Raw genomic sequence first — 18,991 nt, forward strand, 5'->3', positions numbered from 1 at the left:
CTTAATCTTCACATAAACGTGCTTCTCCTTGTGGAATTCATGTCTGTGCTTCTCCTATTGGATACAAGGGGTCTGGTGCCATGCGATGATCCAGAGCCTGGAAGTCCCCAGCTGAAACATGGGCTCAGCCGGCTGGCCTGGAGCATGCTTCCTTAGGCCTCTCTCTACCAATTTGCCAGGGAGCAACAGCAGGAGACAGCTTTTGCCCTTGCTTCGCAGAGGCCTCTGGTGGGCCACTGTGGGAAACAGGATGGTGGACTAGATCAAGGTTTCCCAAACTTTGGTTGCCAACTGTTCTCGGACTACAACTCCCATCATCCCTAGCTAGCAAAACCAGTGGCCAGGGATGATGGGAAATGTAGTCCAGAAAAACAGCTGGTGACCCAAGTTTGGGAAACACTGGACTAGATGGACCTTTGGTCTGAAGCAGCAGGGCTCCTTTTTAAGCCACTTTCAGCACCAGCCGACCGTCCGTAACATCAGGGTATTAATACTCAGCATGCTTTACAAAGTTTTTGCAAAGGGATATGGGATATGGGCTCTTTAAAGCAGAGTTTCTCAACCTTGGGTCCCCAGCTGTTCTTGGACTACAACTCCCAGTGTTCCCTGGCCACTAGGGATGATGGGAGTTGTAGTCCCAACAACAGCTGGGGACCCAAGGTTGAGAAACTCTGCTTTGAAGCACTTATGGCTCGGTTGGCACGTAACACCAAGCCAAACTATGGCTCAGAGAAATGTGGAGGCACCTTTAATCCTGTGCCTGCTGTGCTATGGTTTGGTTTAGCATATTGCCTAACCCCAGGCTCATGGTTTGCCTCTTCTAGACAAACTAGGAGCTGTAAAACAAAAGCAAACCTTGGATACAGATCATTGTTTGGGTGGAGCAAGGCAAACCACAAGCCCAGGTTCAGACGACAGCCCAAGGCCAAACCATGGCTTAGCTCATCCGCGATCCAGAAGCCCAAGCATTTGAATAAAGCCATGGATTGCCTTAGTGTTATGTGCAAACAAGGTCACTGCGTAAACACTGAGTTCTTATATTTAGCATTAGCACTAAATGCCTATTTGTTAGTAAACATATGTAGACACTTTTTAACAGGCCACCCAGTGACTCGGAAAGGAGCCAAAGCACAGGCGGCTGTGAAGACAGAAGCTCTGCTTATTGCTATGAAGATCACGTCCTCCCCTGCTCATTCCGGTTGCAATCCGGAGCCATTAATTAATAGCGGTGGGAATTTTGCCACTTTGCTCAATGGAACGAAGTGATTGCACCTGCAGCGTTAAGGTCAGAGCCAAAGGTCTGGATTCATGTGATAAAGGTCCTTCCAGAGTGAAAACTCCCAAATTCATGTTCAGCATTGCGAGAACTACGGTAACTAAATTTCTGCACCCAATACCTGCGTTGCCAACAGACTTGATTTTAAACATCGCTTATTTATTAATATGAGGAAGTAGCATAATTTTTGGGGGTAGTGAGGGAAATTATTGTTTATTTATTTTGCAGAAGCCTTCATTTATTTATTTTTTAAATTACAGTCTGCTTTTCACCAGGGAGGTCTCAAGCGGCTTACAACAACAAAATATACACAATTTAAAACATGAATGAAACCTCAAAAAAATTAAACTTCAAGAATTAAAAATCTAAAAAAGAGAGAGAGAGACCTGTAAAACATCTGAGAAGCCTTCTGGGTGCAAAGGCCTCCTGAAATTAAATGGTTTTGAGCAGGCGCCTGAAACTCAGTAGGGACAGTGACGGCCTAACTTCTTGTGGGAGGGAGTTCCACAGAACTGGGCCCATAACATGAAGGCACAACTCTGGCCCATAGGCAACCAGAAACAGTGCTCCCCCTGATTATCTTGGTGACTGACTTGGGCTGTACAGGGTATGGCAGTCCTTAAGTAATCCTGAGCCTACATTATTCAGTTTTCCCACACTAGTACAAGAACATTGAACCCACTACTTGGGCCAAGGTGGAGGAAGAAGTTGAGGAAAGAGGCAAGGGCAGCAGCGAAGGGCCAGGGGAAATAAAGCAATGAGCTGTAGGGAATGCTGAAGTCTCTCTCCATTCTGCCCTGGAAATTCTGCTGGTTGCAGAACCTGATCGCAGAATCTCACAGCTTTTCTCCCCTCAGAAGAAACAGAGGCTCAGCACTGGGGTTGAGGAGACACAGCGGTGGAACCAATCCCAGTGCCCTGCCTGTGGCGATGCTGGTTTCGGCATGGGGGCTGAGCTACGTGCCTTTGCCCCCATGCCGCCTACCCAAAGAGCCCTGGGCCCTTCCTGCCCCCTCTTTACAGGCTTGCCTGTCATCGCTTGATGCATACCTCTTCTCCACCACGCTTCCTTGGCCCCGGTAGCAGCTTCTGATCAGCTTCCCGGTGGCGGTGCTGAACATGTGGTGCCGCAGGAAGGAAGCCGCGCGTACGGCCCTGTCGGTGTATTCCCGCTTGCCTAAGATGGCCCCGCTCTGAGCAAAGCCGGAAATCATCAGCCCTGGGAGAAGAAGGGAGGCAGAGTCAGTGTGTCGCAGCAGCACCAACGTGGCCTCAGGCTCGACTGACACCCCTCAAATGTGTTTGACGAGGAGAATGTGTTTCACTGATATTCAGCAGATGCGGAAGGCTGGCGTGGTGTGACATGCTGCTAACAGGCCCAAGTCACTTTCTCACCAAAATGGCGGCTCCCAAGATTCACTGAAGGCAGGGTGGGTGAATGAAGGCAGGCAATCATTCTCCAGGGCCTGACTTACCACCGAGTGCACAGTCATGGTACCCCGTGGTGAAAAAATGCATCATCCTTCTACCCCATCCATAATAATAATAATGATGATGATGATGGATTTGGAAGGAGAGGCCAAACATTTCCCTCATATTGCCTCCGTGGAAGATGTCAGCTGGCAAAATATCTGCCCTGAGCCGCAGCTCTGAAAGCCATTTCTCCCTCCGTGTTTTATTTTGTTTTTTAAATAAATAAATAAGCACACTCTTCCGAGCGGAAAGCACAAGACAATTTCCGAAATGAGAATTCTGTGAATTCTGGAACCACTTTCTTGAGCACACACACACATTCTCTCCCAAGAGGCTGGCATGTTTCTCTACTTCTTTCCCCCCGCTGTATGTCTGTGTATCTTTTATTCCACAACAGACAGGGGCACCCCCTTTTATAGAATGTGAAAAGTCAAGGGTAATGCCGCAGCTGCACAGGTTAAAGGAAGATTATTTCAAAGCGCCTGTGAGGGGAAACAGGAGAAAGGTTCTGCTGCCCCCTGCTGGAAAATGGGGAGAAGAGTTTCAGGAAAAATAGTGGTCCTTTCCTCAGTCTAGAGTCTAGACTCTAGAGCTACCTTCTTGGGTGGAGAGTATACATCAAGGGCAGGAGAATAAGGAAGAAACAGTAGGCAGTTTTGCTCCTATCAGCAACCGTCCCTCCAGCATCAGGGCATATCTGCTCAGCAGCTTGCATCATGGAAGAACTTATTTCAGCTAATATACTGCCTGTGTGTTCCCACCCATTCACTCAACCTCTGTGCAGCCGATTGCATGTGGATGCATGGCAGTGAGCTCAGCGCAAGAGCAACCTCACCGTTCCAGGACGCCAGCATCTTGGTGTCCAGGTGGGGCCGTGGTCGCAGGCCACGAGCCTTGGAGAGCTTCTCCTTGCCTTTAGCAAGCAGCGTCTTCAGCTGCTCCAGCTGCAGTCCAAAGCGGGCCGCTGTGAGCTCCAGGGAATACTGCACAATCAGGACGTTTTTCCCTTTTAGCTCGTTATGAGGGTCCTGAAAAGAAAACCCAACAATGGAGAACAGGAAGGGACGGCATACTCTCCAAGTGAGACTTGGGTTAGCATCCCTAGCAGGCCCTGCCATTGGGATTACTGTAACTCACTGGTGAGTTGAGGCCAGTAACTGGGGCAACGTAGAATGAGTTGCGCCTCTAATGCCCATCCCATTGAATTGTTCCTTTTTCCTCCCTTGGTAACTTTGGTTTGGCAGGAGGAGCCAGAGGCAGGTAGGGGGGGAAAGGAGGAAACTAGACACAAAAGAAAGCCAAAAAGGAAGGGCATATACAGGGGAAATTAAAAGAGGATCCCATGTTGAAAGTTGGGGTTAAAAAGATGGATAAATTTAACGATATTTGGAATTCGTTTTTACAAATACCATAACAGATTAAGGTCTGGTTAACTACAATAACAATTTCCCCATTATTATTTTTTTGTAATGTACACAGTATCTTTTTTGTCATTTTACATGGGTACTATTTCTTGTTTCTTCTTCTTTTTTTGTGTCTTCTCTTTCTCGCTATAAATTAAAACAAAATAGTTGAAGAATATTGATCTAACTCAGTGACAAGGAGGCAAGATGTGTCCCACAGTGCCTTTGAATCAAGACCACCATGTCCCCTCCTCTTATGGCTTAGCAGGGAATGGGGAGCTTCCAATGGGGCCACTGGGACTTTTCCCCCTCTTCTAAGAATAATTGGGGTCTGGGGGGTGAGGATCAGGCAGAATTGCAAGGCAAAGAAGTCAAGCAAGCAAAAGACTGAAAACGCAGGTTGTAGACCTAGCCAAAGAGCCCCAACCAGGCCCTGTTGGCCAGGCTGCCAGCAGCCTCTTCCTACTTCCTTTTCTAAGGGGCAGCTGGGAGGCTGGAGCCAAAGGGAGCAGAGCAGTCCAAGTGACCTGGAGTGAGCTTGTGTTCCAGGGGGAGGAAAGTCAGGGGAGGATCGATTCCTGGCAGTCGTAAGTAGTTATTGATAACTGTAACTCACTTATCTGAAATGTAAGTAGTGTTTCGTATGCAATGCCAAGATGCATAATCAAATGTTACTAGACAGATTACCATCTTTAGGGGTTAGCATGCTAAGGGGAAGAAGGATGTGAACAGGACATGCAATATCAGATCTTCCAGGGAGTGAAATCCTCTGCCGTCCCATATCATTAATGAAGCCCCTGCTTCACACCAGCCCTTCGGGTTGGTGCCTGATGTAAGAAGAATTCGGGTCTAGAGACTGCTGGTAAGCATTTGTGAATTCCAAGATCTATAGGCTGCCTGAAGTTGGAAAGCCTCAATAGCTCCTCATCTATGAGTCAGGCAGAGTGCTCATCCTACCACCAGCAGAGGAAAAATTGGAGTTTCCCAAGCATCACAGGCACGTATTGGGCAGTGCCTGTGACATCGGGACTGATGGGAAGCACAACAATTCCCACCCAGGTTGTGCCTTCTCTCCCACTGCACCTTCATTGGATTCACATTGCCGTCCTCTTTAACTCCATAGTGATGCATGAAGACATCTGCCATGGTCTTTTCCTCTGGGATCCCTTCAATGGGGTCTGGCAGGTTCCACCGGATCTCCTCAGCTGTCCACACACAGAATGCACCCTCTTGCTTCTCTGTTGACTGGACTGTGGGGTAGGAATCTGCATCCTCTGCACTGTAGAACCCCCCAGACTGAAAAACAAAGCACCACTATTAGCAGACACACATGTGGAATACACCAGTGATGGCATCAACAACCTAGTGAAAGCCTATCTGGGAATGGTCCAATTAAGAAAGTCTAGTTACTTTCACTGTCATGATCCTGTCCCACAGCATGGAATTAAGGTGCTAGGGGACTCTGTGCTGCCTTTGCTACAGCAGATTAAAACAGCTGCTCTCCTGGAAATCCCCTTTGAGAATACTTTTTTAGCAACGAACTACACCTTATACACACGCCTGTATAGTAAAATTCCAGCAGCTGCTTTTTCTAGGCAAAGCAGCTTGGGGGAGGAGTAATTTGAACCAGAGAAGCAACAGAGGTGAGGAAGCTTAACCCTTCCCCTGTCCATCACACCCTCACTCAAAGCAGCTGTCAGAATTTGCACGTAACATGTGGTTTGGCCCTTGCAACAATTATTGTTTTAAGAGTATTTGAAGTCTTTTTGTTTGAAGTACTTTTATAACCCATCATGGACATTTTCAACATTGAAAGAAATTACCCTCTGTTTAAGCCTATCAGAGGGTACATCATTAAGCGTAGATCCCAAACAAGCCCAGCTTTGCCCCAGGAAGAATGAATGGGAACAATGAGGAAAGGCTCTGGATTGGCTTGGTGGGAGGATGTGCTAAAGCTACGATATCTACACTCAAGGACTGAACCTGCTGCTGTTGCAACAGTTCCACATGGATGTCGGTGACTCAAAGTCCAACCCACATTTAATAGCAGCAAGACAAGACCCTGGAGATGATAGCTTACCCCGTCACTCAGATCCCGGGAAACGTAGAGCAGAATGTCTGCAACTATGTCTGCAAAGAATTCATCCCCAGAGATCTGTTTTAAGACACAAGGAAGATTGCATTCCAAAGATAATGTAATTGGGGGGTGGGGAAAAGGGAAAGGGAGCTTATGATTTAAAGATCAAATGGGAGAGGAGGATGGCACAAGATGTTAACCCACAATGGGATTAGCTTGGGCCCCATCTCTGGACCACAATACACATACACACACCACTGCTAGAATCAATAGGTACAGTTTATGTTGGCATCTCAACGCTACTCAATGCAGTCTCAACAATCTTTGTGCAGCAGAAATGTTGAATACTGAGGAGGAATCACGCCCAGGTCATTCAGCCCCCAGTGCTTTGGGGCAGCTGTTGCCTAGTAAATAAATGAAAAACACTGGTTGTGAGGGACACATGCCCTCTTCTTGGCTCTGCTAAGATGTACGTTGCATGCAAACACATCCCTGCTATAAGCTCAGAAACAAACAACATCAAAATAGGTGCAGCTGATGGACCTGCAACTGATACCTGTCCGTATGGATTTTCAGTCCAATTTGTACACATCCTGGCCCCAAATGCCACACCGAACCCTTACCAAAAAAACCCAGCAACAACCCAATAATGATATGCAAGAACTTGAATTTCACAGCAGGACTAACCTGGGAACTTTACACCTGCCTGTTCCTATTTGTCTGATCTGTACGATTTATTCTTATGGGATTTCGGCTTTCCAGTTGCAGAATTTGGGACAGATGGACACAACTCCCACCTTTATGTAAATTTCTCTCAAAGCTGCTTTCTTTAAAAGGTGAATAAGTTGAAGGTTGCTATCCTGGTGCCAGAAGCGGATGATCGGATGTGAAATGGGGCTACCCAAGATTATTTCAGGATACAGGGAAGCCAATCATCAGAAAGGAGAGGCAGCAGATGGGTAGTTTTCTGGCTTCAAAGCCCTTGTGGATTCCACAGCTGCAAATCCTGTTCAAATCTGGGGAGCCCGGTAATGAGCAATTTAAATTAGTGTGGAGGGGAAAACTGGCTCAGCATGAAAGCTCTCACCTCCAGCCATGACCACATCAGTAGCAACTCTTACAGAGTGCCCAGCGTGCTCTCAGAGGTGTCTACATAGGAATTTACCCCCTGGAGGTGGCTCTGGCCAGTGTGCCTCAAGAGCCCTCCAAGTCTCTTGCAATTAAAATCAACAGTACACAGCACTGCATCTGTAGACTATAAATAGATTTAAATGACTTAGAAACTCACAAAACATGTTACGACACAGCTAAAATATATGCGCCAGAATCAATGAGACATTCCTCCTCCCTACAAAAGCCTGGAAGAATGAACAACATTGTTATAAGATGGGGGGCTGGCTTTGACTATGCCTTTGTGCCCAACCAAGCCTGTGGGAAATTGTAGAAGGGACTGACCAAACCAGTCTCTCCGTTAAAGTAACAGGCCTGGGCAAGTCTGTTAGGCATCTATTTACATGTCTAAAAAGTTGGTGGAAGTACGGATATGTTGCCATAGAGACAACTGACTGGTGATGCTCTTTCGGGAGAGGTTAATCTCTCCCACCAAAACCTGTCTGGGAGCCACAGCCTTTAGCAGGTAGGAAAACAATAGTCCAATAGTTTTTGTCTAGGCTGCTCTGGAACTGGGAGCTGAAAAGACACACAGGCTATCTGTGCTGAAAGCTAAGCTATGGCTTTGGAGTGGAGGGCAGAAATCTATTGAGGAAGCAATATCTGTTTGAAGAGTTAGTGCTGTGAGCCCTACCATCTTATGATCAGGTTGTATATGTGCATATAAAGCCATACATCCTAAAGGCACCAGTGTCTCTAGAGACCTTCATTCCAAGGCAAGCAAACTCCCTGGAGTCTCTCATTGCTCAGAGATTGGGGAGCACACAACAATATTTTTACAACTCTGTCGAGCTCCGACAGAACAAACCTGGCAAAACTCTCCCAGGAGGCTATTCTGCAGGGAAGGTGCCACCAGAGAGAAGACCCTGCCTTCAACATAAACAGAGAGGAATTAGCTGTAGGCATGATGCAGGAGGGAAAACAGGGGTGGGGAGTATCATATGCACCACAGGAGACAATGCAGGAATGAAATGGCATTGCTACTTCCACTTAAAGGAGGGATGGCCAGCCTTCAATACTGGAGTACTGTATCTTTAACAGCTATGCAGAAGAGAACATTTCAGTTGGCCCAGCTTGTAACATCACAGTCAACACTGTGTAACAACACTGCGCCTGCCAAAATTCAGCTTGGCTATTAAATGTCCAGAAACTCTAATGCTGCAAGACTAGACCTCCCCTTGAAATTGCCCCTTAAAATTTATTCACTACTATAAATCCAAAAAATGTTATAATGGAATTTTAAACCCCAAAACAGGCATAGTTGTTTATGCTTCTGCTTAAATTATAAACACAAAGAGACCAAGAGTATATAAAATGTGCCAAGTCAGACACAGTAAAACCAGAAGGCACATCATTAGGCTTATATGGTGAGACCCTTAACTTGTAATCCTCAGAAACCACACCAAGATTATTATTTTTTAAGGATCCAAGGAGTTCATTTCCTTACACACTCAGTATTCCCAAAACTAGTGGGGGAAATCCTCTGCCTCAACTAAGCCACATATTTACTGAGAGATATAAGTTTTTGTCTCAGCACAGTTTGAAACCTTAGTGACTCCCAACAGCTGACTCCCTCAGGACCATCCTAGGCAACGTATTACATGTATGGTCGTATTGATTCGTTTCTCCTCAGAAAGAAAGAAAAAAAGAAAGAAAGAAGCAGACATGGGCCCTCTCAGTCTGGATTAGGCCCAGAGAGCAAATTGATTTAATGCACCCCACTCCTGCAAACACATCATCACTCTGCTTTCCCGACAAATATCCTCCCTGCCCCCTTGCAAGGTGCTACTTGCTCCAGAAGATAAACTGCTATTTGGGCCCACAGGCATTCTGCAGCCTGAGGGGGAAGATGGCATCTCCCCACCATTTCAAGTACAGAAGCCGGCTGGACTGGCAGCTGCACCTTCTACACTGGCAACACGGCAAGGTGTTACACCCGAGGGCAGTAGGCTAGCTTAGGGTGCGCATGGCAAGTTGTGTGTGGCTTGCCCAGCTCCGTCCTCCTCCAGCACCAAGGCTCCCCTTGGATAAAACAAAATGGAACCTTCTTTCCATGGTCAGGTGCTCTCCGACCCAATTTCTTTTTTTCTTTTTTTAAAGGATATTTATTGGGGGGGGGAAGAATTTTTTTTTTAAAGTTACAAAAGAAAAACAAAGTAGAAAAAGAGAAAAACAAACCACTTCCAACCATACATATTCAAATTCAAAATAAGGAAGAAAAAAACAAAAATACACCACAAACATTTAAAAACATTTAAAAACAAATCCATTATTCTCAACTCCTCAACTGTCATTACCCTCTTTCCTTGACCTCCTCCTCCTCCCCTTCCTTGTATCCTGGTTGTTAATTGTCACAGCAAATCCTTTCCATATTTCATAATATTCTGTCGTTACATTACCTTAAACTATTTTAATCTTATCTTACTATAAAAAAAACCTTGAGACTTAAAACTTAATTCTTATTTTTACCAACTTCCCATAACCATAATATTCTTGCATAATTCTTTAAACATTTTTACTAAAGCCAAGTAATTTCATTCCAACATTTTTCTAACATTCATCAATTTTATAAAACAGTCCTAGTAGTGAAAAAAAGAAATAAAAACAAATCCAATCTTCATCCAGCGTCCCTTCCTCCTGGTCCCGGGTTTTGTCAGTCCTTATTATCCCATCAATCTGGCGCATTAACCTGGTAATCTTATATCCGAGGCCCTTAAGTCCCTTCCATGTCCCTTCCGCAGCTCTTCTTCATATTTATAGCTGTATTTTCCTTTGTCTCCTGCTCCTTTCACTCGTGGGAACTCCAACTTAGCAGTATTTTTGACCCTTCTCGACAGATCAGCCCCTTTTCCATAATCGACACTAAATTCCATGTGGTATTTAAAAACATGTTTCAGAATCCCTCCAAAATTAAGAGCCCCCACAATCCCAAACATTTCACGGCCCATTGCCAGACTTGAAAAGTCCAATTTCATAGGAGGGTCTATCCAACCCCCCATTTCCAAACCAAACCAAACTTTTTCTTTCCAAATCTGGCTTTTTCCAAGTTCATTTGTCAAATCCGAAAGTTCATATTCCTGTAGGGCCTGTTCTGTCAAGACACACTCCTGATTTAATTCCTGGGTGGGCTCCACATATTTTCCCACTGCTTGTTCAAAATTTCTAATCGAATCAGCCATCAAATTCGTCATCTCATATAACTGTTCCAGTAGGGCATTTGTTTTATAGAAAGCACACAACAGAGCTTCTGAATACATTGTCCTGAAGGTCAGATGTCTATTCCCACGATTGTAATCTGTAACAGCTGCCAGCTCCCAGGAGTTGGTTACAGTTTCACAGTCTCCCTCTAGGGGGAAAACTTCTGTTTAATCTTTCTTTTAAAGACAAGTCTAGCAACAGAGTTTCCTTTTTTCAGATATTTTGTCAATATTTGTTCCTTTAAGGTGCGAAAGGAAACAATGGAATCACTATGTTCCTCTTCTTTTAGCTATCTGTCAAAAGCGCTTATTTCTGGCCGATGAGCTTCAAACGTCAGTCCTGACACCCCGCTCCAGGATCAGGACGGTGGAAAGTTACTTTACTTTAAACTCACTTCTGCAGGTTTAAACAGTCCAGAAAAGATCCCCCTTCTTCTCCTGCTGCCGAAGGGGGGTTCAACAATTTTAAATGATGAAAGCCAATCCTTTAGAGGCGATTTTCTAAGCTCTAGTTTACGTTATCTTTGCTTTATTCTGTCTACAAAGAAACGGAAGGCTGACTTCCTGTTTAGACCTTCCCGTTTCAGTACCAAATTGAAGTAAAATTTTTAAATCCAATTCCTTTCTGCTCGCAAGTCCTTATTTAAAGTCCAATTGTTCAAAGTTTAAGTACTCATGGGTGCTTATTTTAGAAGCCAATTTGTCCCAGGAAAAAGGCAGCGCTCTCCGGCAACAGCTGTGTGGCTTCGCTCCACGGAAATAGCAGTTGACTCACAGCACCGCGCCACTTCCCCCTCTTCACTTCAGAGCCCGTTAATGGGTTCCTTTGCGGGTTGGGGGGGCGCTAAGGGTGCCCACTGAGTCCCATGGTCACAGGCTTCATCCGCCTGTGATTTTTAAAAGGGTCCCCGCTTCGCCGTAGCGGAGAAGACCCATTTCGCGCGGAGCTAGTCCGTCCAATTCAGAGGGAGTCCGCCATTGCCGGTGGCGCCACCCCAGAAGTCTCTCCGACCCAATTTCTAAGGAAGAGGAGCACAGCGGTGGCTGGACTTGCTTGTGGAACTGTTGTGTGGAAAGCAGCACTGAGAGAGGCAGGCACCCGAGATTCCCTGGGAGTGGCAGCAAATTATTTCCATCTCAGAGCACCCTTGCCACAGCACAAACATTAGCATCCTTTGCCCATGTGAACCATTTCTCGCTTCTCTCTTCCCCTTCCCCCCCCCCAACAACCCTCTGTAAAGCTCCGCCTGTTCCACAAAGCCCAAGTGCCGCTCTCAGTTTTCGTTAACACTCCTGAGGTGCCATGTAACTGCCAAGAACAGCTGCAGGAAGAAAGGAAGCGGTGAACCCTCACACACCCATACACACACACCCGCCTGCCCGCCACCCAAGTGTCATCCTCTCCCTCTGTTGCCATAGATGGCCTACAAAGGAAAACAACAAACGTCTCCTTTTTCTCTCCTCTGCATGAAGGCATGAGTCCCTGGATGCGGGAATCAGGCTCAAGAAGCCCAGTGTTTGTCCTCTTCCCACCTAACCTCCTGCTTTCCGGCGGCAAATCACATTTACCTCCATGTCATCTCAGCGATAGGCCGAAAATGTGAGGAGGTTAAGAAGCGAGGGCCGTATTCAACTACATCGCTGCGCTGGCAGAAGCGGCTTCTCCTCTGCCTTCTTGCTTCGGCCACTGCCTTCCACGCTCAGAGAGGGCAAGTGCAGAGGGCCAGCAGAGCCAGGAAACACTGGTGGTTGACTGTAAACCTCAGCAAATGCCCAACAATGCTGCCCCCTGGTGCTGGCACAGAAGTATCACGATCCCAGCATCATGCTCTGCTTCCTGCCTGCCTCTTTTGCCAAGATGAGAACCGTGTCCTCTGGCCTTAACTAATAAGGAGGGGACTGCAGGGTATTGTTGAGGCAAGAATCTGAGCTGGGGAAGTACCTGAAATGCCTTGGCGTAGGCTGCTGCCAGCTGCCCCTGATCGTACAGCATCTTTTCAAAGTGAGGCACGTGCCAGCGCTGGTCAGTGGAGTAGCGATGGAACCCCTGCGGCAGAGAGAGGGGAAGAAACGTCTCGTCACTTCTGCCCAGTTGTAACTGTGGTCAGGTATCCCATGCCTGGGAGAGGGGCAGAGAACTCTCAGTTCAACAGACTAGGGCAGCCTTTCTCAACCTGTGGGTCCCCAGATGTTGTTGAACTACAACTCCCATCACCCCTAGCTAGCAAGGCTAGAGCTCAGGGATGATGGGAGTTGTAGTCCAACAACATCTGGGGACCCACAGGTTGAGAACCGCTGGACTAGGGCATCCAGCAAAGGGGTCAATGGACACCTGGTGGTGATTTGAAACCACTGAGACCAACCAAGCCAGCAGTGGTGTGATGCTCATCCACGGGAGAACTGCCACAATGTCCATAATCCACAAAGGAGGAGGGTATCATGTGGAACCTTATGCACCACTAACTGCTAGATACAAGTGAAAGCTGGAGCAAGGCCATGCACAACAGGCCCTGCTGCAGATACACCTCTGTCCCTTGGAAAGATTTCCAGAAGATTATCCTTTCTATATCTTTCTAGAATCTGACCCATCAGGATTTAGTTTGGGTGTGTCTGTGGAATTCAGCTTTAAAATAAACTACACACACACACTGGGATCTAAAAATTGTTAGATAATGGTGTTTATAACCAAGTTGACCCTACACACATGAATGGGGTGGAATAGATAAAATGACTTTGAATTGGACTAGTTTCTTCAGTAAAATACTGCCTGCTGTTAAACCCAAGAATCTCTTGGGTACATCTCTGTAATTCAGAAAGATGCAACACTTTACATCTATTTCCAGCAGCACTTTACAGCCATTTCCGGGCATTTTTTAGTTTTACACGGCAACACTGCATCTATTATTACCTTTTCTCAGATCTTCCTTCTTCTGAAAGTGGGTATTTGAAAAAGAATATGGAGTGATGAGCAAAATCAGGCAGGTGGATGGACACAGAACTTCTATGTCAAGGAATGGAGAATGGCACACGGATGAAAGTTCCCTTGTGAAAACCACGAAACCACTCAACTCACACTGCCCCCACCCCTTCATACCTGGGCAATGTGATCATGAACCCCGCCATAGGCCATCATCTTGAGGGTGTGCAGGGCCATCTGCAGTGCCCGAGCCCCTTCAGTAGTTGACCGATGAAGAGCCCAGTAAGAGAAGAGGAAATTCAAGTTGACTAGAAAACAAATAAGCAGGAAAGTAATGACCCATGGTTGGTTGTTTATGCAGCGCTGCCTCCTCTTATGGCTACGATGGGGAATCGCTTTGCAGGTGTTCCTGGACTCCCATCATTCCTGTGACCACAGGCAATTGCTGGCTTGGGACTGATGGGAGTTGGAGTCCAACAACATCAGGAGAGCCACACATCCCTGAGCTACTCAGATAGCTTGACAGGAAGATCTTAGACTAACCTGGAGTAGGGAATTTGGGAGACTCCGAGAATCCACCATATTCTTCATCGTAAGACTCTGACAGCTGCTGGAAGCACCTGCTCATCACCTCCTTTGAAGATGGGGGTGCTTCCTCCCCGCGAGCACCAACATCAGTCCTGGCTAACAGAGCAGACAGGATTTTCTGGCTGTTTTCCATAAGGCTAGTTTTATTCCGCTTCCACTGGGAAGGAGACGGGGGCGGGGAGGTAGGCAAAAGGAAGAAGTCATCATTTTGCTAGTATTCACTCACACCTTTTGCCTCACACAACGACCTATCTCGTCCCCCCCAAAAAAGTGCCAATCATTTCCCACCCGCCATTTTAAAGGAGTTTTCAAATATCAAAAGCAGTGTGGCTTGGTATAACTCAGTACAGCGGCAGAAGGGCCGTTTCTCTTCTCTAGGAGTCCACATTTTCCCACTCGCGTGAACAAGGCCCCTGAACGGTTCTCAGGTATTACAGTTGCCACTGCCACACGACGGAAGCATCACAGAACAGGCCCCAAAATGTCTGCTTATACACTTTTAGCCGCAAAAACGTTTGCCAACGTATTGTTCATTAAAACTAGGTTCCCAGATGCTTCCATCAGGCACACACTAGACTGTAAAGGAGAAAAACATTGTTAATGCCCAATTGTAATTACCCCATAGCAAATTCTATCCATGTTGGTCAAATGTGACATTAACCAATTCCTATTAACCAAGTTCTCTCTCCCTAATACATCTTGCCCTGAATACCCGCCCCCAAGTGACAAAATCAGTTCACATCCCCTGCTCTAAAAAGCCTTTAGACGAAAAGTTCAGTCCCAGCCAGAAGTGGTGGTATGAAGAGAAGAAGAGGAGGAGTTTGGATTTGATATCCCGCTTTATCAATACCCGAAGGAGTCTCAAAGCGGCTAACATTCTTCTTTCCCTTCCTCCCCCACAACAAACACTCTGTGAGGTAAGTGAGGCTGAGAGACTTCAGAGAAGTGTGGCTTGCCCAAGGTCACCCAGCAGCTGCATGTGGAGGAGCGGGGAAGCGAACCCGGTTCACCAGATTACGAGTCTACCGCTCTTAACCACTACACTACACTAGCTCTCATGTTTGGGGCACTGCCGCTCTCCTGACACCACTGCAGCTTACCTGAGTGGGACTGGGGCAAGGCAGAGGCAAGGACGGGGTTGCACAGATGCACAGGGGGAGGGGTGTCTGATTGGGCTCTGCTGGTGTCACCCTGCACAGATGAAGCACAGCGGTGCCAGCATCAGGAGGACAGCTCTGGGGCTTTGCCCCAGCACAAAAGCCACTATGTGTTAGGGACTGGACAGAGGAGGACTGGCAGAGACCGCCTCCCCAGCCTGAACCTTCCAGAGAAGTGGAAGACAGTATAGATTTACAACAGTGGTTTTCCGGAGGTCATAGCTCAGGGGGAGATGAAGGGCAAAGTGGGAAATAATGGGAGAGGAGGAGGCAGAGCTGAAGCAGCTGGCTGATACGTTATCACTAGAAAGCATTCCAGACCCCCCCTCCAAGAACCCGGCGGGCATTGAAAGTAGGAGAGCAAATTAGCCCAGAAATAGAAGCAAGAAGAAATTCCGACGAAAGAAGAATGGCAGACAAAATTAATGGACTACACAGAATTAGACAAAATAACAGGAAAGATTCGAAACCTGCAGGACCAGAGATTTACAGAAGATTGGAAGAAATATACGAACTATTTGAAAAGCAACTGTAAGCAATAAATTACACTAGTAGGACTACAAGAAGTTTTGTAAGGAGAAATATATGAAATATTGCAAAGTAGAGAAAGAACAGAGATATTAGTTGTAAGATTTAAAGGTAATAGTGAATGTGAGAAATGTATATTAAGTGAATAGATTGGGAAATTTTCAGACATGATTGATGGAAGTCAAAAAAATATTGTATAAGATGTAAAAGGATGTTTAATTACTGTTGAAAATGATATGTTAAAAAAAACTAATAGAAATTTATATTTTAAAAAAAGAAAAAAAGTAGGAGAGCAAAGGGCTTGGAGACAAATGACCCTAAGCGGCCACCGTAAGGTGGGTTGTGCTGTTGACGATTGAGGAAGTGGAGAGAAGGGGGGTGTAGAGATTTACTCGGAGCAACACCCATTACTCCAAAAGGCAGCATTTCTAAGCCTCTCTCTGTGAATATTGAATAAAAAAACATTGGTAAGAACTTTCCCTGTCTTATCTATTCCCAGCAGCCTACCGTGGGGGGATCGGATTCCCTGACGCCTGACACTATGGGAATGAGTACAGTGTGGTCCCCGCTGTACCGCTCCAGTGAGGACCTCAACCAATCCCATGACCCTGGATGCCGGACTCCATACCTGCTCTAGGATGCGAAGCAGAACTGTCCGAAAGCCAACCTGGTAAATTCCATCCTCAGGAGGGAAATAGGTCCCGCCTACAAATGGTTTGAGATCAGGTGTTAGCCACACACTCATGGGCCAACCTCCACCACTGCTGGTTGCCTGCAGGAGAAATAAAAAGATATGGCTCTCTTCAACATCTGCCTCTAGGAGCAACAGTCATCTTCCGTTTGCTATGCTCATTCCTGCTCCCCACCTGCACAAAGGCCATGTAGACTTTATCGACATCCGGCCGCTCCTCCCGATCCACCTTGATGCACACAAAGTTGTCGTTCAGGATCTGGCCAATTTCTTCATTCTGGAAGGATTCCTGCTCCATCACGTGGCACCAATGGCAGGTCGAGTAGCCAACTGAAAACAAACGCCGGCGGTTAAAGAAAGGCTCACCGAAGGAGAAGGCCCTGCTGTACCCAGGGAGGAGTGGGTGGCAAGAAAAGTCAAAACAGAAAAGTATATAATTCAAGCAACTCAGCAGGCTAGGACAAGAAGTTGGCTTTAAGAAAGGGCTAGCCAACCTTGGTGTACTACAACTCCCATCATCCCCATGGCTGGGGCAGAAGAGAGTTGTAGTATGACCTCATCTGAAGGGCACCACACTGGTCGTGCCTGCTTTAGCAGAAAGCACACAGGTTTTGCTATCCAAACACAATGCATTCTCAATAAATTGATTGTTAGGCGAGCATCTGTCTAACGAATGGACGATTTCCATTTATTCCTAAGGGGAAATTTCTAATGCATTGTGAGCCACAGAATTTTGACCCCAAAATGAGGAGAAAACCCTCTGAGAGCTTGCAAAAGGCAATTATGGAAGGGGAAAATGCTCCCTTATTTTGTCTGATCTCTCCCCCTTCCTTCCCAACCATAGTTTCTGGCAAAACAGCTGCCATGCACCAGCAAAACCCAAAAGGTAATGCTTATTTAAGGCTGCTTAATTGCACACACCGCACGTACTACACGCACTTCCAGCTGTTTGGATATCTGAATCTGCAGTGTGTGTAGCAAAGTTTGAGCACTAATTCCTCATGTTTGGATAAGTGAATTTTCCTATAACAAGCATTTTGCTAGTGGGACCTGCATGTACAAACATGAGAACAAACGGAGAGCTGCCCTTTCATGGCTCAATGTTGGCTATAAACGATGCAAGGCTTCTAAACCCCAGCAAAGTGACCTTTTGGAAGAACGTAACTAGAACACTTCTAGCCTGGGAAATAGAAGAACAAGCAACTGAGAATGTCTAAACAGATGTTTCTATAGGAGACGTAGCCAATGTGGTGACCTCCAGATGTCGTTGGGCTATAATTCCCATTATTCCCAGCCAGCAGTGCCAGTGGCAAGGGATTATGGGAGTTATAGTCATAATACTCCATTTGAGGATCTCTCTGACTCCATTTGAGGATCTCTCCCTCGTTACAGTCGATCAGGTATATGAAGACGAGCAGCAAAGTCAGTCCTCAGGGAATGTGCAGGCGACCTTGGAACGGACAGCTCACAGAAGAACCCCGACCAAACCTAAGAGGAGGCGTGTAGTGGTGATAGGGGATTCCCTACTAAGGGGAACAGAAGCAGTGATCTGTGAGCCTGACAAGATGTCTTGGGAAGTGTGCTGTCTCCCCGGGGCTAAGATCCAAGATGTAACTGAACGACTGCAAGGAATCATAAAACCCACTGACAATACCCCCTCCTCTTGGTTCATGTGGGAACCAATGACACTGCAAGCAATAGCCTCCAGAAGATCAAAAGAGACTACGAGGCTCTGGGCAGGAAATTGAAGCAATTAAATGCACAAATTGTCATCTCATCTGTCCTCCCAGTTGAACGATGTGGCCCAGGGAGAGAGGGAAAAATAGTGGAAGTGAACAGCTGGCTTCGCAAATGGTGTAAACAGGAACGGTTTGGATTCTTAGATCACGGACTGCAGCTTCTTGAAGATGGACTTCTGGCAAGCAATGGGCTGCACCTCACAACGGTTGGGAGAAATGTTTTTGTCAAAAATCTCAGAAACCTCATCAGGAGGGCTTTAAACTGACTAATGTGGGGGAGGGAGACAGTGCTCCTGAAGGTAGGAGTCTATCAATTGATGAAGATGATCATCCAAATGTCATAGACCAAATGGAGCAAACAGCACACAGACCTAGTGGTGGGAGGAAAAAATCCTTAAATAAGAGACACGGGGGAATGATTAATGGACTTCAATGTCTGTACACAAATGCGCAAAGCATGGGAAATAAACAAGATGAGCTTGAACTCTTGGTACAGCAAACTAAATATGACATAATAGGCATCACTGAAACCTGGTGGGATAAGTCCCACGATTGGAATGTAATAATGGAGGGATACAATCTATTTCAGAGAAACAGACCAGACAAGAAAGGAGGAGGAGTGGCGTTATATGTCAGGGATGTGTATACCTGTGAAGAGATCCAAGATTTAGAACCTCAAAGCCAAAGTGAGAGCATTTGGGTCAAAATTAAGGGAGAGAAGAATAACAGTGACCTCATTGTGGGAGTTTACTATAGATCCCCAAGCCAAACGGAG

At 46.4% G+C, this 18,991-nt stretch overlaps 1 protein-coding gene across 5 annotated transcripts in view; it reads right to left on the reverse strand.

The window, feature by feature from the left end:
- The window catches only part of SPATA20 (spermatogenesis associated 20), a 53,883-nt gene that overhangs the window by 25,646 nt on the left and 9,246 nt on the right, over window positions 1-18,991 (reverse strand). For all 5 annotated transcript variants that reach the window (XM_080993733.1, XM_080993737.1, XM_080993736.1 and 2 more), the window contains exons 4-12: window positions 16,653-16,807; window positions 16,415-16,558; window positions 14,057-14,258; window positions 13,691-13,821; window positions 12,539-12,643; window positions 6,233-6,307; window positions 5,236-5,448; window positions 3,585-3,777; window positions 2,327-2,495 (exon numbers count right to left, since the gene is read on the reverse strand). In XM_080993733.1, coding sequence (XP_080849859.1) covers window positions 2,327-2,495; window positions 3,585-3,777; window positions 5,236-5,448; window positions 6,233-6,307; window positions 12,539-12,643; window positions 13,691-13,821; window positions 14,057-14,258; window positions 16,415-16,558; window positions 16,653-16,807 — 1,387 coding nt within the window. The remainder of the gene's footprint in view (window positions 1-2,326; window positions 2,496-3,584; window positions 3,778-5,235; window positions 5,449-6,232; window positions 6,308-12,538; window positions 12,644-13,690; window positions 13,822-14,056; window positions 14,259-16,414; window positions 16,559-16,652; window positions 16,808-18,991) is intronic.

Source organism: Podarcis pityusensis (assembly GCF_964106645.2).
Source record: "Podarcis pityusensis genome assembly, chromosome: 2".
In the NCBI taxonomy this organism is placed as follows: domain Eukaryota; kingdom Metazoa; phylum Chordata; class Lepidosauria; order Squamata; family Lacertidae; genus Podarcis; species Podarcis pityusensis.